Below are 25,880 nucleotides of genomic sequence, written 5' to 3' on the forward strand. Positions count from 1 at the left end.
ATAGACTATAAAAAAAATCCAGAACAGACAATGAGACTTTAGCTTTTTTTCTAATAAACCTACAAAAAAAATTATAAGATTCATGAAAAACCTAAATCAAGTGGATCAGCTTGCTAAGGGTGGTTGCATTGTTTTACATTTTAGTTTACCTTCAACAAGAGAGCCATTAAAATCATGGTTGGTAGCTGAGTAGTACCCCTGGCGGCATTTACAAACATAACCTCCACGAATCCAGCTACCTGTGGGTGAGGATGCTTGCCTGAATATACACTGAAACAAAAACTCTTAATAATACAAAAAATTGTAATTTTTTTATTGAATAAAAAACTTAACCTTTTTAAAAGGTTTCACGTCTCCTTGTTTAAAAGGTCAGTAGAATATTGTTTAACTTACATTTGAATTATACCTCCTTTGGGATTATTTAGATGGTTTGATGTTTGTAAAATACTTTTTCTGTAAGTTTATGAAAAATCTTTCCTTCCTCACAGTTCTGAACACTTTTGATTTAACAGAATTTCTTAGAAGTTAAATCAGGTCTTTATATATCTAAATACAAATTTAATCTATAAAGATTTTATGATAAGTATTAGGTGTGAATTCATTATTATATAATACTGGTAAGTAGACTTTATTGACTTATATAGTATTACAAAACAAAATTAAAAACAAAAAAAAACTAAATTTGAATTTACAAAGAATTAAATTTAGTCAACACATTCTTTCTTACTTTTCATATAATATAAGGGTTGTAGAGTGTCATACATAATAACTGGGTTTCTTAAATTCATATAATAAGGGATTGTAGAGCCTATTAGTTTTTCATTTTTATGAAAACAAATTTTACTTTTTTTTATTTCAATGATTTTTTTACAAACTATTTTAAATCTCATTATTCTTTTCATCTTCTCTATTTTTTTTTTTTTTTTTTTATTTTCTTTAATCATAATTAGACTAACAAAGAAACTTAATAAAAATATTACATAAACCAAAGACATCTAAAAATGTTTGATTCACATTTTAAGAACATTATTTATTATTGTTGTCTCAATAGAACAGTAATTTTAATTTTTGCAAGGTTATAATTCTTCTTTGAGAAAAGATATTTTTCAGTTACCATGCAACTATTTTAATATTATAATGACCCATCCAGGTGTAAAATACACACTAAATTGTTCTCAATCTGATCATTGTTAAACAATATTTTATTGGATAATCACATACATGTAAGTCATATATTAGTATCTAGTTCATTCAAATTTCCAATAGTACATGAAAAAATGTAATAAAATTGATTAGTTTATTAATTTATTACTAATGTAGATAGAGATTTCTTCCTGTAAAATTACTCCAAAAATTGACCTTGACAATTAAAACATTTTAAGAAATTGGTAAAAGATTATGATTACTGGATAAACATCTCAAAAAACAACTTGTCATCCTAATACAAGTATAATACCCAAAATTCACCCTTGACACTGAAAAGAGAAAACCAACATAGGTAAGCATGAACAAATACAACACAGAGTCAAATTTGCCTTCCCAAATAATAAAACCAACAATTTTACAAAAATGAATTTTTTTCAAATTATTCCTTGGTGACTCAGTTTAGGGATAGAAATCAATTCTTCAATAGAGTCAAATTATTTTCTTAATAAAAACTGCTTTTATAAAATATAAACATTTGTCTATCTTCACAGATGCCAATATCACATAGTAATTCCTCCATAAACTTTAGCACTATATAAGATGGCGTATATACATTAATAATATTTTCTATGACTTTTACAAATCTACTTATTCCATTTGCTGTTTTACAGTCAGGAGTGTCTAAATTTGTGTAAAAATCTGCATTCCATACTTGATAACTACTTCATAAAAAAAAAAAATATAATAAAGGAGCTGCACCATTACGTGTACAGTAGTGTGAAAATTAATCCAAACACAGATGTTATTTAAACAGTAACTTTATGTAGAAAAAAATCGTACCTGAACAATTTGTGAATATCTTGTGATTAATATGTCCTTTATTCTTAATCATTTCACATAGACAATTTGGCATCAATTCAACAAGTGAATTACACATTTTCCTCTTCATCACGAAGCCATACTGATATTATAGCTTTAATGAAGTCAACTTTTATGATACAATTCATTTTTGAGAGTCTTTTTGACTATTACCAAAATATACTTAATATTATTTAGCATTATATTTAATATTTAGAGCATTTTAATATTTCATTCTTTGAAATTTTTTTTCATTTTTTTTGGCAGAATGGCATGGCACCAAATCTTGTTGGAACACTCTGTTATTTTGGGGGAATTTGTTTTGAAGTTGTGTCACAACCCTTTCCTTCAGAATCTTAATATATCCATAACTTTTCAACATCATCTACTGTAAGTAATGAACAAGGGCCTTCAAATGTGAAACAATGTAAAATATTTATTTCGGAGGATGTTTAACTGACTGTTCGACATGAGCCGGTGATGTACAAGTACTTTCATCTGATGCTTTTTTAATGTATGGAACCCTTTGCCCTTAACATAAAAATGTGACTCATCAGAAAACATAACACTTTTCCAGTCTTCTTTGGTCTAGTTAGCATGCTTTGACCCACAAGAACAATTTTTTTTTACACATTGCTGGTTTAAAAGCTGCTATTTAGCTGGCCAGAGAGCTTTCCATACAGCTTCAAGAAGTCACTGGCTACTAATTCTTGATTTAAGTTCATAGCAGATAATTTTGGATCAAGTTTACTTTTTTCACTAATAACCGATTCTGTGCTGGAGTAGTTTTCCTTTCACTGCCACACTTGCCTTTCCTTTGAGGTAGGAACCAGTTCCTCTAATTTTATTTAAAATATCATTCACTGTTCCTAGTCCAACACCACACTCAGAAGCTAATTGTCATTGTGCCATACTGGTATGCTCAGAAAGAGAAACAATTTTTGAACGCTTTCTTGTAATATGTACATTATTATATGTTCTACACACACAGAACAAAAAGTATGATTTTGTAACAAAAAATGAAATAAACTTTCACAAAACACTATTTATAACATGAAAATTATTAAATAATTTCACATTATGCAGACTACTTAAAGAATGGCTGTGGTCAAGCAGTGTAGACATATCATAGAAATAAATGAAAATATTCCCTGTGTTCGGATTTTTAGAGAGCTTCTTGTTTTCTACATTCTTCATGTTCTAGACTTTTTTCTAAAACTTCTTCTTCTTCAGGTATCCTATTCGTTATGAAAATAAGCAATCATCATGGTAATTCTAATTTTAGCAGCAATCATACTGTACAGGTCACTTGATACACATCCAGATCATTCTCTTAAATTATACTTTTTCTAACTCCTGTATTTGATAAGTTTTTAGTTGTATTGAAATCAGAAGAAAATATTAACTTATTGAAATGTAGACTTTTAATCAGCTTCTTAAGGGCAAATTTAAAACTGTTGAAACCATTAGTTCTTTTTGAGTTATCTAATTGCTATGTTTACCTAATTTGATTTTAATCAATTCTGATTCAATATTCAGAACATAAAATTCCACTACATAAATAAGTATATTTACTGTGATTTAGACCGAGCATGGGTAATTCATACCTTTACTATAAGATTTGAATTTTTTACATAATTACTAACTAGTGAGAAAACTAGCAACAAATCTGAACCATGGAACATGGACCAATGAACAAAGAGAGTATTGCTGCTGTTTATTTCTTTATGAAACATTTCTTTCTTCAACTGTTATAGCATACAATTATCAAATCACAGTCTAGTGTCTGTCAGATAACAATGGTAAAGGTAGTCAGAAATGTGACTTCTCAGTATTCATAGCACCTAACTATTACATAAAAAGTCACTTACGGGTTAAAATCAGGTTTAGAGAAGCAATAGCTTAACTTCTTTGGGTGTAGGTGTAATAAAAGTCAAACAATGGTCTGATAGCACTTGACTTCAAGACCATAGGAAAGTTGAAGTGAAATATTAGCTACTCTTGATGAACCCATACGACAACACTATTTACTAGAAGTGATGAACTTGCAGTTAGACAAAAACAACCTGTATTTGAAAAGTTGGGGTTGTATTTTATTGATATTAAAATATAAGATGTAGATGTTTTATCCTTAATTAACAAACCAGAGATTATTTATATGGTACAGTACCTGTGTTGAATTGTGGCACTTGTGAGTGCCATGGAAGACAGAGATCTGAGATGAAAAAGCACTTGCTGCATATTGGTTGTTCTCAGCTAAAGTATCACATTGATTTACTTGTAATGATGAAATATCAACATCTAAACTGAGAAAACCCCTTGTCCTAAAGACACAAAACAAATAAAAGATTTTTTTTTGTTTTTTTATGAGATAAAATAATACTATTGTTATGTTATAGTATTATTCAAACAAATTTATTTCTTACAGAGCAAAATTAATCCCTGTTGTACTAGATACAAATGCAGAGCATTATATTTTTATCAGACAAAGACTATATAAATCTGAACATGATTTATATAGGGCTTAAAAGCTGAAATTTTTTTTTAATTTGTGCAAACAGTATTTGTTCTCCATTTTCCAGAAAAGAATATTGTGTGTTTCAGATTTACCTAAAATTGAAGTATAAGTATTTAAATACTGTCAGAAATAAATATATTACAAGATGTAATTAAATAATCCATACAATTAAAGTTAGAGATAAAGTGAAAATCTAAGGTGGTAGATTTCTGCAGAGAAGGAATTTAAAAGCTTATGCATCATTATGACAACTGCTTCAATTTAAGTGGTGACTGTGTAAAAAAATAGTTTAAGATCTCTTTCAAAAGTATACAATAAATTTTAATTTTTTATTTTAAAACATAAGTTACTTTCTGCCCTTGTATATGTTCAGCTGAATAATTTAACTAAACCTTAGAAAAGCGGAAATTAAATATAATGTTTTAGTAATCGAATGAGATCTTCTGGAAGAAGATGTAAAATATTCAATCATTTTTTTAAACAATTAAAACACAGGTAGAGAGTAGTAGCATTTCTGTCTTGATCTGGGATGTCTGGGGTTTAATCCAAATCAGGCTTAACACTTTTCTTACTCTTAAAAACTGATCTCATCTTACAATAAAGACAGTGGGATAATTGTCTCTAGTAGAGTTTTGACTATAATAAACATAAATGTGTATTCAGTCTAATTTTTTACATAGAGAATTTCAATGAAATAGGAAAATTTAAATATTTAAATAAATGTTAATTTTAACATTAATATTTCTACAGTTTTCTGTTATGTAAGCTATGCCATTTTGTTTTTTTAGAAATAAAACTTGACAGGTAGGCACCATTACATTCTACGAATTCTTGTAGTCTTAATCAAAGATTTTCCATTACTTTCCATAACATTGCCAGTGTAATGTATGCAACTTCTTGACTTTTTAATTTTACTTCTGCTAATGTCTATAGTCACTTGATATACACCTTGCTCTTGAACATATCCCAAAGAAAAAGTCACATGTGGACAAATTAGGAAATCTAACTGCCCAAAAAAGTCCTTATTTTTGGATGTGATATGGTTTGGAAAGAATTCTTTTAAAGCAATAATAAACACATGAGCAGTATGATTTGTAGCACCATCTAGGTGAAACCACATATTTCTGGAAATTGAATTAATTCTAGCCTCAGAAATATTGTGACCATGCTTGTGTAATGCATAGCAGTTACAATTGAAGCTTCTCCTAGGTTGCCTTTAAAAAAGAATGGTCTAATAATGCCAGATGATGAAAGTACACACCACACTGTGACCTTCAGACTTGCAATGGTTTTTCATACATGATTAATTATAGAAAGTTTTGGACTGCATTTGATAGGAGTTCAAAATTTATAAATGTTTCCTGAAGTTCTAAAACTTTTTGCTGGTCCTTTATGTTTTAAATTTAATGAGACCCAGTTTCCTCAAACGTTTTAACACCTAAGGTAATTTCATGGACAAACAGTTCTTGCCCATGACACTAAATATTCGATTGAAAAATAACCTTCACACAATTGTTGAGAGGTCATTACTTTTATTAAAAAATTTAACATAGAAAGTACGAAGCACACCTGACCAATGTTTCACGGTTTCTAAATAGCATTAAATGACTTCCAATATATCACCAAGTTCACCCTCCTCATCCAAACATCAAATGAATAATCAAGCTTTAAAATTTTCTTGCTTCACTGATGTGCCCTATACTATGCTCTTCCTCACTACTCAGAGTAATAAAGAGCTAAATATTTGAAATTGTGAAACAAAATAACTAATTTAATTTGTTTTGTGTTTGTATAATTTCCATAAATATGAAAGATAACTTACTCATGTTTCAGTGATGGTGGTATGATAACACTGTAAGAGAGAACCCATTTTTTCACCTGGCAAGCGTAATAAGGGTATGTCCACCAACCCTTATATGATTCAAACTGTGGACTTGAAATAAATTTTGGCGATCGTAGACCAGGAGATGAATGCGCATCCTCAAACCAAGGAATGGTTGAATCCGGTCGTAGACCTACTTGAAGGTTATCTTCAGTTACCCTGTGAGGTTCCAAAAGATCTGAGCTATGACGTTGCCATACAACTGCATTAAGGATCTGCCCAGTGCTAGAGTTAAGCGCTAGTATTCTTGTTGTTAATACTAGTTTTTCTGATGCTAAAATTCCTCTACCTATAACATCTACCAGTCCTGTAATATAAGAAATCAATTAAGTTAATATTTTAATTGAATAATTTGTAATTTATTCAATTAAAAAAAAGTATTTTAATTACTGAAGAAACTTATTTAATTTCATGTCCAATTAATGAGCTAGACTATATATAAAATTATTAATAATATGCTCATTGTTCATTTTTTTATCTATTTTAACATTTGTTTTTCACCGAGCATAATTTTAAACTTTTGATTAAAATTTTCCTAATTAATTTTTCACTTTCTGGTTTAACATTTTAAGTTAAGCCAACTTATAATTCAATTTTCAAATGTTATTTTTGAATTTTCTATGGTATAATGTTCTAGTTTAAACCACATTTTGGTGGTCATTTAAAAGTCTCCTTTTGGTTCTTTAGAAAAGTTTTTAAAGAACTATCTAAGTCTCTTTGTAAACTCTAAATAAATTCAATATCATGCTGTGACAAATTTAATATTAATTTTATAAAAAAAATAGAGTGTTTGTGGGTAGTAACTCAGTTTTACCTACCCAAGTAAAATATTTTTGCTTCACAACTTATTAATCTACCTTTGACACATGCATGTTATTTACCAATATACCTAATGATAGATAATCTTTGGGCTCCTGAAGACTACAGAGTTTTGGACTACAAATGTGAATTTGGAGATGCTTCATTTGTAATTGAAAATAATGCTTGGAATGATGATGTCTTTTTTCAATATAAAAGGACTATCAACAAAGATTCTACTGCAAGATTAAGAATCTAAATGTTGGAAACAGATTGGGAAAATAATAACAATAATGTTAGATTTAATAATTTTATGAGTACTTTTCATAGTATCTTCTGTTTTGTTTACTTTTTGGTGAAAATGTAAAATATTGAACAAAAACAGAAATGAATGTATTACTAAAGTAATTTAAAAATTTGAAATCTCTGTAAAATTTTCAAGGTTAATTATTTTTATTAACATCCAAAATTATTTTTAAAATTTCAAACAAATTTTTACAGAATTATTTGTTATGCAAAAAGATTGTAATTTTTGTTACTTTTATTTTATTTTTCAAATGTGTAATTTGTTCAACTAGTGAACAATAAGCAATCCCCATCCCACGGCCAATGAGGATGACGTTTATAATATGTAAGTGAGATGTAGTCTTGTACAGACTCAGGCCGACCATTCCTGAGACTTAAGGTTAATGGAACCGCAAATACCCAGAGTACACCATATCACTTTCTAGTATTCAAATTCATACAAAAGCAACTAACCTTGGATTTGAACTTCAGAACCTTCGACTTTGAAATTTATTATTACATAATTGTAATAAGTAAAGCCATGTAGACTTTATAAAAAATGAAACTGAAATTCCCAATAAAATTAATAAGCAGCCCAATTAAAATAGTAAAGGATTATTAATTTATGTATTGTACCTCTGCTACCATTTCTAAATCAACACAAAAGAAGTTATTGAATTCTTAGAATATTTTAATTGGTATATTATTAATGTGCTACTTAAATTACAAGAAAGGCAATAATAAATTCATAAACGGGATAGCAAGATTATGCTCAAAAACATTTACTCAATATCTGGATGACCACTTTGATTATTAAACAATCATTATTAGTAGACACTGAGAAAAAATATAACTAAAAAAATAAATAAATAAATACATAAAACAATATTAATTAACAAATAATCAGTGGTTACAAAGCAATATAAAATGAGTATTTTAAGCAATAAGTGTTTTTAAAGCAACATTAAAATTACAAATGACTGACATTGTTTTAACAATCTAAGGCAAATCCATGCCCACGAACCAAATTTTAAGAAGAGGAATAACCACGTAATGTTCTTGTGATTGATATTTTTCATAAAAATATTTTTAATAAATTTAAAATTCAACCAGTTATCAGTGAAAAGTCCAGTACGATTTTCCTAAACGTTTTTTTCTTTTTTAGGTTTTAGGGGCATTGACTACTGTGGTCATTAACCCCATTTCCACTGCTAAAAAGAACGAAAACAATTTTTTTTTTCACACCTGGATAAAAACCACTAGCAACATAGTCAGAAGATTAGTCTTATCAAAACAAATCATCTAAAACAGACATGTTGAAGGATATAAAAACAGTAAATAAACACAATTTGACAAGGGTCTAATGAGCCCTTGCCAGTTAAAAACAATAAAACTAATACATTTTAAAACACTTAAAAGACAAAAATCATTTTTAACAAAATGTTTTCACAATGTATCAAAACTAAATTAAAACATTAATTCAATAATCAAGTCAAAAGCATAAAAGAACTTTCTTCTTCTTAAAATCTATCGTCTACTCTTAGGCCATCCTTTCTTTCTTCTTTTTCCATCTTCCTGAAGGTCTTGCTGGCATCAGATAATACCAGCTTCATTGGTGCAGTAATGAGAGCATCAGAATAATGCACTCATTAAATAACAAGCCGACTCAATTCACTTCCCACTAAAGCGCGTGAGGCAGCAGAAGTGCTCGCCCTCTTAATTAAAGGCGTCCATGCCTTTGAAGGCTCCATTAATGGTCTTTCAAAATACGTTTTTTTAGCATCTTTACTTTGGGCTTCTCAGATCCTTGAATGGGGATTTCCTTGATGTGCTCTTTAACTTGTGATTTAGTTTGCTGAGGCTTTCACCAAGCTTTCTCTTCATTTGGCTTCACATTAGAACTAGTTGAAGGTCCTATCCTTGGTGGAGAAGAAGTCATTTTAGTAACATCAACTGCTTTCTATAGTGATTTATGACTTGTTTCTTTAACTGGTCTTGTTTTAAATTTCTCGTTAATGATGCGTTCAACCATTTTTGCTAATGCTGGTGTCAATTCAGAAATTACATCAACTGTTTTAAAAGAAGCTGCTGGAGCTGCAGCAACCTGAGCATACAGCAGTCTTCGGTGTTCTATTAGTCACAATTTTCTTCACATCACAGTAGCTGACCTTGTATACAGTCTTCACTTCCTGGTCTCTGAGAGTGAGAGAGAGACTGAGAGAAATTTGTTTCCTTGTATATTGCGTCCCTGTGTGTCAAATTTCTGGCACCCAAAATACTGCAACAGAGTTGGGATAAATGAACAAACATCTAATTAATGAAAACCAGTTATTACCTTCTCCAGGCACTTGGGTTGATTGTACATCAGGATATGTGACACAGACAGTACAACTTCTTCATTGCATCATATGTTCAATTTTCGACATGTAATGACACCTTGTTGATGAATCTCTCCAACAATTTCTTCTGTACAGTTTAGCAGGTCCCTGCAGACTACAACATGCTTGGAAGTTTTTGAAGTTCTATGTGGGACTGGTATTTATGTACTAGTATTTATTATTTTAACGTTAATCTATGAAACTATTATCTTTACATTGAATTATTATTCTGTCTAATTATTACTTTAATTTTATGGATTGATTATTAGTTATGAATTATTATTTATTACAATGAATTAAAACAATTTCTCCTTTCATTCATTAATTTCATAGTGCACTGTACTACATAATGATGCTCTGATCAGCTTTGTGGTTGATCCTTTGAGTTAAAAACTGCTGGAGCAATTTTTTTTCTTGTCTATGAAATATTGTACCTATAATTTTTGAAGTGATCTGCGTATGTTTAATTATAGTTCTTGTATACGCTATTTCTTTATACAGTCTCACAGGGGCATCTATTCATTTTTGAATGAACATTACACAGTTAATTTAACACCAAAATTTATTATTTTTGTTGTTAAATGTGTGGGGACTAATGATATTTATTTTACATTTATTTAAGTTACCATGGAGTCTTGGTCGGTGGAATGTTATTGTACTGTTGTCCTGATTGTAACTTTGTATTATTGGTCCCTATTTTTTTGAAGAGGAGGGTATAGTGATAACAGTGAATTCCAATCCTTATATGCACATGATAAACATCTCTTTTCTGCCAGAATTACAGATGTTGAACTTGGAACAAGGTGTGCAGCTCCAACAACATGGTGCTACAGCTCACACTCATCCCACGAGAATTCCATGAGCAACCAACAGGATTTCCTGGTCATTTGATTTCCAGGTTCAGAGATATGTGCAACGTTTTTCTGTGTGGGTATTTAAAGGAGCTCATTTATGTCAATAAACCCCATTCATTAGACAAACTGAAGTCAGCTATTTATAGATAGGTGCAGATGATCACTCAGGAGACAGTGAGATGTGTATGGAGCAGCTTTATCTCTCAACTTGATAACTGCATTATGGAAGAAGTATTTTACCTACCAGATGTGTTTTTTTCTATGTTAACGCAAATGGGATTCCTTCCCACACCTATTAAAACCAAAGTAATAAAGTATGGTGTATCATACCAAATTCATCAGTGCATCAGTAAATATAATAGTATATGTGTAATGTTCATTCAAAAATGAATACTTTCCCCTGTGTCACTCTACTATTAATTACTTTCAGGCTCAGACAAAATGTGTTGAAAGAACAAACAAATACCAGTACTGTTTTAAGTTCTTTCTGAAGTTCTCCAGCTGTAAAACACTCAGGACTTTTCTCTTGAGATTAGGCAGTTCTTAACTCTTAAGTATTGGTAGCTACATAAAATATTATGAGTGGATTGTCAGGATGAAAGTACAGAGATTCTATTGAAAGTAGATAAAATTTCAAAAATTTTTTTCAAAATTTTTCCATCTTAATAATGAGAACACATGTAACTTATCTTTTAATTAGAAAGAAGATTCCAATTATTAAAAATGTATTTGTAAAATTGGAACAAGCTAAATGTAATGTAGTTAAAAAAAATTTTTTCTTTTTGTTTAACCTCCAGGACTACCATTAGGTATTGCTTCAGAGGATAAGATGAATAATTTGTATCATTTGTGAAAATACCATGCCTGACCGGGATTCGAACCCAGGACCTCTGGATGAAAGGCCGAGATGCTACCACTTGCACCACGAAGGCCAGCTAAGCCACATTATAAATTCTTAAAATTTTGGCAAATTTGGTAAAAATTTACACATCAAAATTCTTCACAGTTAAAATTAGGTATATGCCAATCCTCACAAAGCTTCCAATTCAGTCTGTGCTTGTTACCTTAATATATCTAGAACATTTTTTTTATTTTATTCAGCTCTCAGCATGGGAGAAAATATCAGGAAATATCATTTCCAGATATTCATATTTAGTTTGGAGTAGTTTTCTTTTTTTTATAATTTGCTTTCTCCTAATTTTCTCAGTAGCATTCATAATATTGTACAAAAATAACTTTTTAAAAAATCTAGCTGGCAACATTTATGAGTGTAGGTGATTAGGAGGCTAAAAATCATTTTAAATAAGGGAAGAATTAGCGATGAAGAAACTTTAATGATAACATTGACAGACAACAAATCAAAGAAAAAAATCATCAATGTAAACAAAAGCAAGTAATGAAAAGAAAACATTAGAATATAAATAAGATAAAAATAACTTTATTCGATTAGATGAATATTTAAACGACAAATATTTAAACGAGAAAATATATTATAGGAGTTTAGAATAGCATGTAATTTTCAAACTACATTTTATTATTAACCAAACAGAAGAAGAATACAGTAGAAAGAGGCAAATAAATGATATCTGAGACAGTTTACATAAAGAAAAAAAATTATTGTACACTGCTATGGAGAATATATGTTTCTAAACATTATCAGTTCAAAATAATGAAATTTTAAACAAAAATACATTTTGATGGAAAGACAGAATCAATAGTTAGCAGGATACATGGGTAGTTGTTATTTTTTGCCGGCATCTGTTATGAAATGCTGTAGTTAACATTGCAAAAACAGATTTTCCTTTGTGTATTGTACTGATTATTAAAAAAAGAATAGTAACCTTTTTTTAAATAATCAATTCATGTTTATGTAGCCTACTCATTATTTGTATTCAGATGCACATGTCATTACAGAATACAAAGAGAAGAATACACATGAAAAATAGCTTTTTTTATATAATGTAAATCGTTGAACATTTTAAAATTAATATTTTTTTATTAATTATTGGAAAAAAATTGCGCAATCTTCTTTATTTAATGGATTCAGCTTGTTTAACAGCTAATAGTTCTTAATTCCCACCAAATTTCTTTCGATTTATAGCTTCTTATTTTCTGGAAAAATAATCACTTATATAAAATGAAGATTGTATCTATGAGTTACTAAACGAACTTTAGCAATCAAAGTAACAACTTGGTCACTTTGCCTCCATCTCAGAAACACAAGGCATATACTTTATAGACTGCAGCGCTACATTCTCTTCCTGTAAATTTGTTCTGAGATTGACATGACAAAAATTATTTCAAAGACATTAATTAATCTCATTACCTAAACTGCAGTTCATAAGAAACTGGTGGATTTCATAAGAAAGCTACCTATTCTATTGACTACCATGATTAGACTTCCGAAAAATTTCGACATATCTTCGAGTTTCACATCCCTCAGATCCAAAAATCACCGTCAGTTCAAAAGGTTTATATATACATTAATTTATATGTATATATTTCACTTTCATGTGGATACGATAACTGCCGTAATTTTGCGCCAATCACTTTCAAATTGATACATCAAATATAACCACCCAAAATCTCGGTCGGGTTCGTTCGTTAATAGGCAAAATCGAACCGTGGGGGTGAAAATGGGGAAGCTTTTTAGAAAAAACAAATTATCGCCCATAACTTTCTTATTAAGTAAAATATCGAACCCGTTTAAAGTTCCTACTATTCTTTCGATAAGGGCCTAAAACTTATCGAAGTAAAGTTTTTTGATATCAACAACGACTAGCCCAAGGGGTGGGAAAAGTGGGGTTTCAAAGACAAAAAAAAAACCATACCTCCCTAATAGGCACAGTATCGAATCGGTTTAAAATGGACGTTAAACGTTACAAGTGGTCTTCTAAGCATTACCTAAAACTTTTGTCTGAAACAATTTTTGATATGACCAATCTTTACGACAAGGGATGACAAAAATATTGCTGGAATTGTAAGATGGGGGGCTTGTCGTATTCTAAACATGTGAAACTTTTTTTCACATGCAACCATTGTCGTATTGAGTAAATTTGAAGTTTTTCTTAACTTTAAGGTGGAAATCTTTTTATCCCCTACTTAACACCGGTGAAATCTACCTCCGCCTTCCGACGTCCAGAAAAGGATTTTTTATATTTTTATAAACTTCTTTATAAAAATATTTTTATTATAAGAACTTTTTTGTATTATAAAAAAGTTATTTTTTAACTTTTGGAAACCCAATTAAACTCCTTAAACGTCATTACTTTAAGAATTTATTCAATTATAAATTTATGTATTTAATAAAACATTTAATTAATATTAATAATTTAAAATTAAATTGATTCAGTGTTAAAATTCAATCCAATTTTTTGTTTTATCTATTATAAAATACTACAAATACTAAATAAAATATAATACTACGTGCGGATAAAATACTATGCGCGATCGAATCTGAGATTAATATCTTCTTATTTTGGCTGATTTTAACTTAGAAATTCCATAATCTTATTGTCTAGAATTTTGAAGCAGTATTTTTCAAAATGTTTTAAATAGATCTGTAAAATTTCAGATGCTGAATCTTTCAGTTTTACGGTTTATTATGAGACCTTGATATAGTTGCAATTATCACTAATGGTGATACAATACTGTGTTCGTTCTTTGTAAATATGTAAGTGAAGTATTTTGTAAACGGAATTACAGTACGAAATGCAGTATTACATTGTCTACGTAAACGATTTTAAGCAGCTATCTTTAGGTTTTTCATAATTCCTTAGAACCAGGTGTTTATAGGTATAAATCTTTAATATCAGAGTATACCTATAAAGGCATTTTCGATTAAAACTTCAACAGAAATTAATCGTAAAGTTTAGTACAAAATTTATACGAATTCCAGCCTAACAGAGTTATAACTTACGTTCGATAGCAGTCTCTATATATAATTTCTAAATAAATACAGGTAAAACCAAGAATTTTAAATTAATTTGTTTTCATTTTAAATAAATACTTATTTAAAAGTAATACTTTTAAAATTCCTCTACTTTTTCAAGTTTGAGTCTTAAGGTTAGTTAGTAACTGATAATTATTTTTAAGCACCGGCTTATAAAATGTGAATTTTACAGAAGAATTGAAAAGGTGTAATTTTCCACTTTTTATGGCTAGTTTTTTTTTTATCTCAGTTCAGCTTGCTTTGATTAATTCTGTTGTATTTTATGGCTATTATGATTATAAAATATAAAAAACTTATTTTAAATATCTACGGAATAAATTATCAGAATAAATTATGTGGAATAAATTGTTTTCTAATATTTTATACATACTATATTGAACACTAGAAAAAAAAAAACATAAAATTAATGTGTATTGAATCTAAAGAAAGTTTAATTAATTTGATAAAAGGACAAAAACTTGTATTTAAAAGAGTTGTATAATTGTTTGTTTTTTTATGCATGTACACATTTCAAAAACCATTTTTTCAAATATTTTTCTCGATTTTTCCCTCTGACAAAAAAAGACCACACCTCGCCTTCGAATTAGACAAATCTTGTTCTATATTTCCTTAAAAGTTGATTATTATTGGTTCTTTTAACTACGCCCTTAGAAGAACAGATCCAGTGAACTATGTGGACAAATAAAAACAATTTAGACTAATCGGAAGCTTTTCCAAATCGTTGCAAACGAGTGGAGTTATTATGACATCCATTAGTGATGCCAACCTATTGATGGTGATAGTTTTTTCCAATTAGATACTCTTATACATCACAATTTTTTTTTAAATTATTATCTTCATTTGGATGGTAAACATATGAAGACCCCATCGTTAGTATTACGTCAGTCTAAGCCGTTTAAAGTAGATTATAGAACTACCTACTCAAAGTAGACTGCGAATGGGTATCAATACGAAGAAAAAGACATCTTAGAACAAAAAATATCTAAAAGAAAAAGATAGTTCAACACGTATTTATTGTTAGAGGTTCTTGCATTTTGAAAATCCATGGTCCATCACAATTTGATGAAGCCACTTGGAACTTCATTTGACAAATATACTGCCCAACGTTAAAGCTTTGTGGAGACTGCCGTTCTTTTATTTGATACATTTGTACTAGATACCTGCAAACATAACGTAGAAAATTCTTAGAATGAATGTTTTTTTTTTCCAGCCCGTCTGCACATTTACTTCATATAAGAAAGGAATTTTGATTTACTCGAAATTACTGAGAGAGATTATTATAACCTCGGTTTAAACTTAGACTAATTTTGGTCAGACATTTTTCCAAAGACGCATTCTTATCTATTAAATAAATTAAACATGGATAATCTTAAATAAAAAGATATTAATTAATCAAAAAAAATATTAGTGATATTTTGTAAAGGACTAGATTAGTAAAATTATGATTTCACACAAAAATAATCGAAAATGTTTGTAAATTTATGGAAATTATGTTCTAGAGAGGAACCATTTCAAAAAATATTCTTAAATATTTACAAAAATAAGGCTGTGATGATTATATTAATAGTAAGATAAAGTATGATTATATCCTTTCTTTGAAAAAATATGTCTAATTCCGTTTTTCTGTTGGAAATAAGTAAAAAACGACCGTTTACTTTTGCTTTCCATGATTTTCTTAAAATTCAATGCTACAGACCTTGTAAAAACTTTAATGAAGTGAAAACTGTAGCATCTGGTTACACCAACTGCCGAATGTAATGAAGAAGAACTAATATACCTACAGTTTGGAATGAAACAGTATTCACAGAATTTTTATTTTTGAGCAAAGCATCTGTAATAACTTTAACTTGAAACGAGTAGCTTTACACTTTTTTAAATTGTAATATCATAAAGCGATCAAACTGGAAAAAATAAAGGTAATTGCAATTATCGTTTTTAAACTATTATTTTTTCTTTAATCTAGATTAGTCAGGTTAAATATTTGAGTAATTGTTTTTGATGATTTTTTTAAAACAAAACTTACTGAATGTATATAGTTTATCAAGAATTAAAAATTTGTTATAATCATAAATATAACAAATATTTATCATGTATAGAGAGAGATTGTTTATGGGATATTTTTCAACTCATAACAAAAGGTTAGGTATAACTTATATATTACTACCGCTAAAAGTAGGAATTTGTACGTTTTTGTGATATTTTAGCTTCATCTATGTATTTCTCCTTACATATTTATTACTTGGCCACTTTTTTATTATTTCTCTAATTGAGGAATTACATGGATAGACAAGCTGTTAGTTAAAATGAAAGAGCAGGGGTAAAATTTATGTTTGAAATATTGTTCAAATAGCAAAAAGCATTGTTTGTTGAAGCGTTTTTAGCTACTTTATACCTTTAATACTCAAAATACCTTAGCCCAGAGTCATTTTTGCGGAGATTTTTAACTTTTACAAGTATAACAAGTAAGTCTACAATATTTTTAATATAAAAATGATATTATTTTTTATTTGACAAGAAAATAAATAAGACTATAGGAATAAAGATAATTTTCAACTTAATCACTACAAGTGGGATTAAAGTTTAAGATATCACCAGTGCAGAGCGCATTCAGCAAATCATTTCTGGCCGTCTTAAAATGTATTTTTTGATTCTTCATAAGGTCACTAGTTCTTTAATTATGATACCAATTTACTAGCATTTGAAGGGATGTAAATTTTCTTCATATTTAAACAGTAAAGAATTTTTTTTTAGTCTTTTCATTTTTTCAGAAGCTGGAAATGACTGATTAATTTAAGTATTTTATTTTAGTTGTTTTCCGTTTCTTTCAGTTAATATAATCTACGATATTAATTCTAATCGGAGGTCTTACCAAAAGAAGAACTAATTAATTTTCCTCACGATCATTTTTTCGAGAGTTTCTTTACAAACTTCAGCAAACGATTATGATGATACACCAACATCGCCATCTGTGTGCTAAGCATTTCCCAAGCGACAACATGAATCACTAATCCAAAAGGCAATTCGCAAAGAGTTTTATTTTTTTTAAATATTCTTATTGTTTAATACTTATAATAACTTAAGTTCCAAATCATGAATTTTCTTTTTGTTTTTACCAAATTTTTAGTACAAAAATAAAATTGAAAGTACTGAATCCTCCACTCGATGGTTTCTCAATCATTTTTTATAATAAAAGTAAACTTTACTTCTTTTTTAAAACCAGGATTGTAACAGATTGTCCAACCCATCTTTCAAATACGTCTTACAGCTGAGATAGTTGCGATTCAATCACTCTTCACCGTCATTCCCTCTTTCTATAATGTTAATCTGTCACCTCTCTTACTCATCCTTTCTTTCTTTCTTTACACTGTTCTCTTTTTTGTGTACGATTGTGCTGTCTATAGTCGTCACAAAGACCTATCTAATCGTTTGTTTTCCCTCGAGACCAATACAAGTCTTTCTGCCAACTGTTTGACAGATTTTTTCAAATCTTCTTCTGTATTTCGCTTTGATTTCTCTTCCTCTGTTTCTTTGATATTTGCAGTGATTACATTTTCATCGCGTTGACTTAATACTTTATAATATAAAATACTATAAATATTTAAATATTAACGGAAACTGGTGGAAAATAATAGTTTTTATTGATTTAACTTTTCTTTAAGTTAAATAAAGTTTAATAATAAAAGGACTTCATATTGCACTCACAGGAATATCTCATTATCTGACTACGCTTGAGTAAATGGGAATGGATGTGACTTATTTTAAAACTCTGACTCTCGATGAGAATTTATTATCATACATACAATTAATTTATTAATAAGAGATTAATATACTAATCTATTTTTAAATTATGTGTAATAATATTGCAACATTTCGTAAACGGCACTTAACAATAAGCATCCCCTTTCTGTACTAGTTGTCACAACAATAATACTAGGTTATAACATTTACTTCAGGTATAAATTATGAGTAGTTTACTAATAAATAAATAATTAACTAAGTTACGTTTATTTTCAACAAATTAATCGATTTAATCCAAGACAATTCTACGAAGTGTTGAAATATTAGAAAATTAGTAATTTTGTGAACTGTAAGCTTCGTTAATATCGCACCGAATTTAACAAATTGAACTAAAATCAATCTGAATTGTAACGGGTTAAGATTAAAATGAAACACAAAAAGTAGCTGTAGATGGTAATAATTGGTTATGGAGATTTAGCCAGTGCCAAAAAATAATATTAGTATTTACAATAATGTAGGCATTTTTCCAAGGATATTAGAAATTATACAGTGATGGGTAATGTGGAATTTTATTTGTATTTTTCAATTTTTTTCTGTAAATAAAGGTTTCAATGAGAAAACGAGAAAATAAAATAAAAGCATAAAAAATTTAAGAATAAGGCATTTAATAACCTACTGTGAAAGGTAATGCACTGTACATTCGTTAAAGAACGATCTCAGAAACAAAAATTAGGCTTACAGACGGAGTAGAAGAAAAGAATGAAGTACCTAACGCGTAGCCGACGAAACACTAAAAGTGGTGCATGATGTCAAGATAGGTCGCGTAAGGATCGGTGAAGAAAACATGAGTTTATTCTGCGGTTGCGATGGCTTGGCGACGGTAAGTTTCACTTATCGTTCCCTATGACCTTGCCAAAAAAGATTAGTAATCACCATTTTGAAATGGAAAATTTTGTGAAAACTTCACAACACATATGTCGTTCTATCTCATGACAAGAAGACTTAAGGTTATTACAAAAATTTCCTAAAAACGGATATGCTTCAACCGGTCAATAATAAATGCGAAATAAAAAAATTCATGAAATATTATTTATATGTATGATCCATCTGCACTTGTTTGTGAATTATGTAAATACATTAACCAGTAAGTTTTTGTGTGGTTGGATGTGTCTATCTATCTCTTTTACCTGGTGTCAATTGCGTGTGTACCCGAAATTGAAGCCAAATATTAGAATCTAGTACAATATTAATATGGGTTACAATTATCATTAAACTTTATCCTCTTTTTTGGGGTTGTGGTAAGTAAAAATTAAAGTGTAGCAAAATTAACCGGTTTGCAGAAGAAATAGAAATTGTATTAACTATAATTTCTACAGTATACCTAATTATATATCTAATGTATACCTAAGTTTGAGGACAAAGACTTGGAAAACAGCTTCTAAAAATTTACGTATATTATCTAAAAATTTAGCTTTTTAAATAGTATAGAAAAGTTTTACAGTAACTTTAGAGCTCAATCAATATAAGTTTTGAGATTAGGACAAAACATTTTAAGCATAAAGAGCCAGTGTCAAATTTATCATTTTAAAAATCAAAACAGCTCTAATTCACATCAAGTTTTAATAAAAAATTATTTAAACATTTTCTAATTATTTCCCATGGTTTAAATAATTTCCATTTTTAAACAAGCCTCAAATAAAGTTTCAGACTCGATAAATTCGTTTCAATGAGCTTTTATTAATTTTGTTTAATACGTATCTCTTACCTTCAACAGCAAGATCAAGCCCAGCATTAGGTCGTCATCATCTTTATCACGATGTTGTTAGGGTGCCTTGAACGCTTTTTTTAACTGTAAATTGCATTCCTTTATACTTCGTGAATACAGTATTTTTAGACTGTGGGGAAATTACATAAAAGTAAACATAGGAATACACAAATTCCTGATGTAAGAGTTTCTTTTTCATAATACTGGATAATATAATCTCATCACATCTAACTAAACATATATTTTCTCATAACACCTGGATAAATCCCGTCAGAGTTACAAATTCTTCTAGCAGTACTCGTACTTATCATATTCACACTTTACAAATGTATCGTATTAAAATCCTAAATCTATCGTATCTGAAAATGCTTCTTATTTTATTCCACTTTGTTGAGAAAGTTCGACGTCGTTTTGCACACTCAGTTCCTAATTGCGACCTTGTTACCGTATCTTTCTCTACTCCCACTTATAGAACTTTTTAATAACTATTTAAAATCAGCCTTTACCGCTTTTCATTCCAGGTCTAAACTTTGAGAGAAAATTTCTTTCTTGGCTGCAATACATCTTTATTTCTGCCCTCAATCAGTCATCCCTCAATTCCCCTTTTGAATTACTTTTTATGTATCAACACCTTTCTTCTTTTTCTTCGGCAATGGTCATTTATGATTTCCTTTCTAAGCTCGTTTAAAAAGTCATTAAAATTTGGCTAGACTATTAAGTTTATTCCAGTTTATACCTCTAGATAATCTATAGAACTCATATTATGATATACAAGATCACAATATCCTATTTAAAACTAGCTTTGAACAATAATTTTCCTACTGTTCAACCCTTCACCGATTTATTCTAATTATTTTCTTGGTTTTATCTACTGAAAAAATAAAGAATCTACTGATTAACTTCACTGTATATTTCGATCCACGGCCACGGTACCGTTTGACCTAAGTTACTCATTTTCCCCAGAATTACGTTTTGTTTACATTCAATTATAGAAAAATTTCAATAAGGAAACTCTTAAAATTTTTTGCAACAGTTTTAAAGGGCCTTCCTTATAAATATTTCTGGTCTATTTAGCCATTTTCTGCATATTTTTCTTGATTAAGTGACGCTTTTCATCTCTAGATTCGAGCGCCCTTATTGGCATTCAGTATTTGGAGTCATCAAACGCCAACTATAAATATACATAAAGATTCATTTTCATACAGCACTAAGGTATGTATTTCAATACCGTGAAATATACGAGTAGTTTTTTCCTTTTAGTTAATTAATAGGTTACTAGTAGTAGGATATTGGTCTTCGCTTAGGTAAATTGTCTGTGGTTTTTATTGATTTTCTTTTACGCCGTTAGGTTAAATTACAGTTAATTTACCTGTAGAAAGAATGAATACAACTGTCCCCAAGCGAGTGAAGTTAGGCCACGCCTGTTGATTCTATTTGCACAAGGTAACGACTACAAAAATGGATGTTTGTAGAATTGGTTCCATCACTTTATTGCTCCTAGTCACTCGGAAAGAAGTTACCCTTCTACTTACAGTCGTGTAATTAACCCATTATTCCCGTTTCATTATTTTTCTTCCTTTGCCACTACAGATATCGTGAGAAAGGGCTTAAACGGTTAGATCAGTGTGTTTCGTTTCTACATACAGTTGCGAGTTTCTTTTTCGTTTGGGCGTTCTATCGTCAAGTTGCATGCAAGTACATGCCGTAACACCTCCATTAGTTGATTTAACAAAAAAAAAAAATATTCTAATGCAAACTACAGTGATGAAATTATTACTTTAAAAAATAACTTGTGGAAGTTTTGAATAAAAATTATGTTCCGTTATGGATCCAGCTTTTTAAATTTACATCCAGTGGTTTACAAAAATATTTACATTTAAAATATTATTATGAATTGTGATTGTCTTTCAAATAGTTGCATCAAAAGCAGTAATACCTTAGTAATTTTTTTTTTAATTTCATTTACTCCCTTACATTTAGAAATAAAATATACTTAAAATATATTTTAAAAGACCTTTAGGTTGTTTAACTGGTACATAAATTTGTTAGATACAATAAATATTTGCAATGAATATCAGGTAATTAATAGACGAAAGTTGTCAGACCAGATAAGGCCTTTTCATCTGAATTGTTTTTGTTTAAATGTAAAAAAATAAATTATATATAGCATTGATGTGCTTTTCGTTTAAATTAGACACAAAATTATTGTTTTACAAACTGTCGTTATTCTTTTTTATGTTACACTTTCTATTTCCGACCTGAACCTTGTTTCATGAAACCGTGCAGCAGATAAATATGAATTCAGCTTAATATCATAGTAGTTTAAGTTTAGTAATTCTGACACTCCCCGTGCAAGTGCAGTTATTAAGCCTTATTACATTATTATAAGCCTTATGCTTATAATAATGTAATGTAATTGTCACTTGTCTGGCGCCATGGCATGCCTATGGTAAGAAATTAAAAATTTTATTCAGTCTTAATTATTGATTTTTAATAAAGGTAACATCGTTTGTAATCCTTCACACCATTATTCAGTTCAGTTAAAGATAGTACTTCGGTCTATGTTATTGTTTACTCTACACAGAAAGTTAAAGTTTTATAGCTAATAAGTAAAAAGAGAAAATCGCGTTCACCAAAGATACGTTAAAAGTAGAACCTTTAAAAATAGTGAAATCAGTTAAACAAAACGTATTTACTGTCAAGTATTTGAAATCGCAAAATCCTAAAAAAATTGTGTCGTGTTGCGCTTTCCTCCATATTATTGCGATTTTAATCCGAGAGAATTGATATTGGCACAGGTCAAAGGCTACATTGGGAGTAATAACGTAACATTTAAGTTAAGTGATGTAAAACCTTTACCGTTAGGAGTTTAAGAGTTGATGCAAGTACTTGGAAAAGTTGTAAGCAAAATTTAATTAAAGAAGAAAACAAGCAAGGGAAGCGGACAGTTTATGTGAAAATATTATTGAATATATTGTGATAAATCGGGGACAGTCAACCGCTTATCAAGTACGGAAGAAATATATTGAAGTAACAGATATTTTTCTTGTTTTACTTGATGCAATTTTAATATAGCGGTAACGTACTTTCTTAAAGTTTTTATTTTTAAGGTCAATATATCACTTTATCACGATTTTCTAATTTTGTATTACAATAATTTTTACTTCATTTTTATGTTACAAGTAAAGAGAAGTGTTTTTACTTGAATGGATTGCGCTAAATTAATGTAAATCAGCATGTTATTTTATGGTTTGCCGCACGGTTTCGTGAGATAGAATATCTATAAGTAGAAAAACACGTCTTTTTAAGTAGCGAATATGAAGCAGTTCTTTAGTATTACGAAAAACAAAACAAATATCCATTATTTATGTTAAAAAATGAATATGCATATACGTAATAGATATTTATTTTAAAAACTGAAGAAATAATTTCAGTAAATGCAGACCTATGAACGAATAAACTTAGCCTATTAAATACCAGCGATTATCCGTGATATTTGATGAAATGGTTTTTTTGCCATAGATATATTGTCTATTGTCCCAGCTTTTCAAACCAAGCTAAGTATATATTATATTATATATATTATAGTATATATATTAGGCCTTGTGTATGTGTTTACTATGCGATCGTATGTGTTCATTATCATTAATACACAAAAATTTAAATAAATAGTAGAACAAGAATAATTTTCTTAATAAATAAGGAACAGTAAATAAAGGTTTTATTCTTTTAAATTTATTACACATCATTATACTTTCATAAACACATAAAAATAGCCGTAATGTATGTAGAAGTATAAAAAACCTTTTACCTTTTAAACTTTTTAAAAGATTAGAAATTTTGAATCACTTAAACCTGAAATTTTCAAATTTATCGTAAAAAAGATCTAGAACACAATTAATTTAGAATTTTGTTAAGATAATTTTAATAACAGAAGTGTTATTAATTTTTTAATAAAATGATATTCCCTCCAGCCATGAAATGATTCAAAAAGGTTTTGACTGAATATGAAGCGTCTCTGATATTTTTTTCTGTTTTTTTGCTTAAGTCTGAACGGAATGAAGATCAAACCAACCTGCGAATTTCATTAAGATTGGATTAGCCATAACAAAAGACAGCATTTATTTTTTAAATATGGAATTCATCTCTAAAAAGAGTTGAATTTCATATTTATTAAGATCTGCCTCCCACTCTTTCTCTTTCACTTTCCATTTATTTTGTTGTCTGCTTATTAATTATAAAAAAATAATGGATTAGCTATTAAGAAGGTTAATATTACAAAAGATAATTAGTTGTTTTTTCTAAACCAGAATTATATAAACCATGAATATTGTTTTTTCTGTTGTAAGTATTCATGAACAGATTGTAATCAATGTTTTAAACGGTAAGTGATTTATAATTTATTATGAACTTGATCTACAATTAATTATTTATTCACGGTAAAAAATTTTAGTTTTATTCTGGGCGATGAAAAATTTAATTTGATTTGATTTCTTTTCTGCTATTGCTATGAAAAGTATTGAAAAAAAGAACTTAAATTTCAGTTGCTTTTTGTATTATAATCATGTCTCGTGGTTGATAACTGAGGAACTTATTCAGTTTGATTTCAAATTTACTGTCAGTAATGATAGGGCGGTATCCAAAATTAAATTACCGCCAATATACAGCGAAATTGTTAAGAAAATAAATTGTTTAGCTTACTACATTGTAATGTAATAAGTGAATACGAGTATATTATACAAATATGTTTTAAAGAATCCAAGCTTCTTGTCCAGAACCAGACCTAAAAACAAATGATTGACAGGTTCACATAATGGACCGCTATAACTAGCCGGCTGCGTAATTCTTGTGGTTATCTCCAATCGTAGTTAGTTTCACAAAATGGCGTCAGAAATATTTGTGGTTATACTTTGGTTTAAGATAACGATTAGTGCCTTCTTTAAATATATGAATAACAAAAAGAAGAAATTTTAAAACAAATATTTTATTACTTTCCTTCGTCTGCAAAGAAGCAATATAAATAGGTGTCAATAAAACAAGTGACATTATGCATATTAAAGTTATTTAAGTAACGAAGTTTATATACGCAGAGTAAACTTGTATGCGTACATGTATTTTTTTTCCAAGAATAAAGAAATATTGTAACATCTTAAATCACGAAATACAGAACATACTACGGTAGCATATGCAATAAGCAATACATAAACTATACAAGAAGAAATAAAATGACAATAATATAGCAGTTAATTACCTTGTAAACGACAATTTTATAAAACGAAAAAGTAGATGAAACATTCATAATTACTTCATCGTTATTTATTGTCTGATAAAAATCAAATGATTGCTTGTTTCAATTCCAATTCAAAATCGTCCTGATGGATGGATGATTCATCTCTATTTTATAAAATCTATCCGCAAATTTCAACAGTTACAAAGTTTTTATACCTTGTTATTTTCTTGTACTTCTTGGTAAATAATTATCGCCTAACCGGTACCTCTTCAAGTGATTTCAACATTTATTTTAAACTTTTATTGTTATAAGCTACGTAACATTTAGACAAAAATCATATTCTTCTAAATGCAAGCTGCACGGATGGGAATAATTTTATCGTTGTATGGCCTTTTTTCTCAATTATCAATCTGTAATTTTTTTAAATGAATTCAGATTATTTACCACTAACTTTAAAGTAGGGTCTTACATCAGTT

The 25,880-nt window shown here is 29.0% G+C and overlaps 1 protein-coding gene across 1 annotated transcript in view; it reads right to left on the reverse strand.

The window, feature by feature from the left end:
• LOC142317789 (putative G-protein coupled receptor CG31760) overlaps positions 1-25,880 on the reverse strand; it is a 185,617-nt gene that overhangs the window by 39,320 nt on the left and 120,417 nt on the right. The window contains exons 3-5 of the mRNA XM_075354337.1: positions 6,345-6,711; positions 4,175-4,328; positions 150-270 (exon numbers count right to left, since the gene is read on the reverse strand). Of these exons, the coding sequence (XP_075210452.1) occupies positions 150-270; positions 4,175-4,328; positions 6,345-6,711 (642 nt within the window). The remainder of the gene's footprint in view (positions 1-149; positions 271-4,174; positions 4,329-6,344; positions 6,712-25,880) is intronic.

This window comes from Lycorma delicatula, chromosome 1, assembly GCF_047948215.1.
Source record: "Lycorma delicatula isolate Av1 chromosome 1, ASM4794821v1, whole genome shotgun sequence".
Lineage (NCBI taxonomy): Eukaryota > Metazoa > Arthropoda > Insecta > Hemiptera > Fulgoridae > Lycorma > Lycorma delicatula.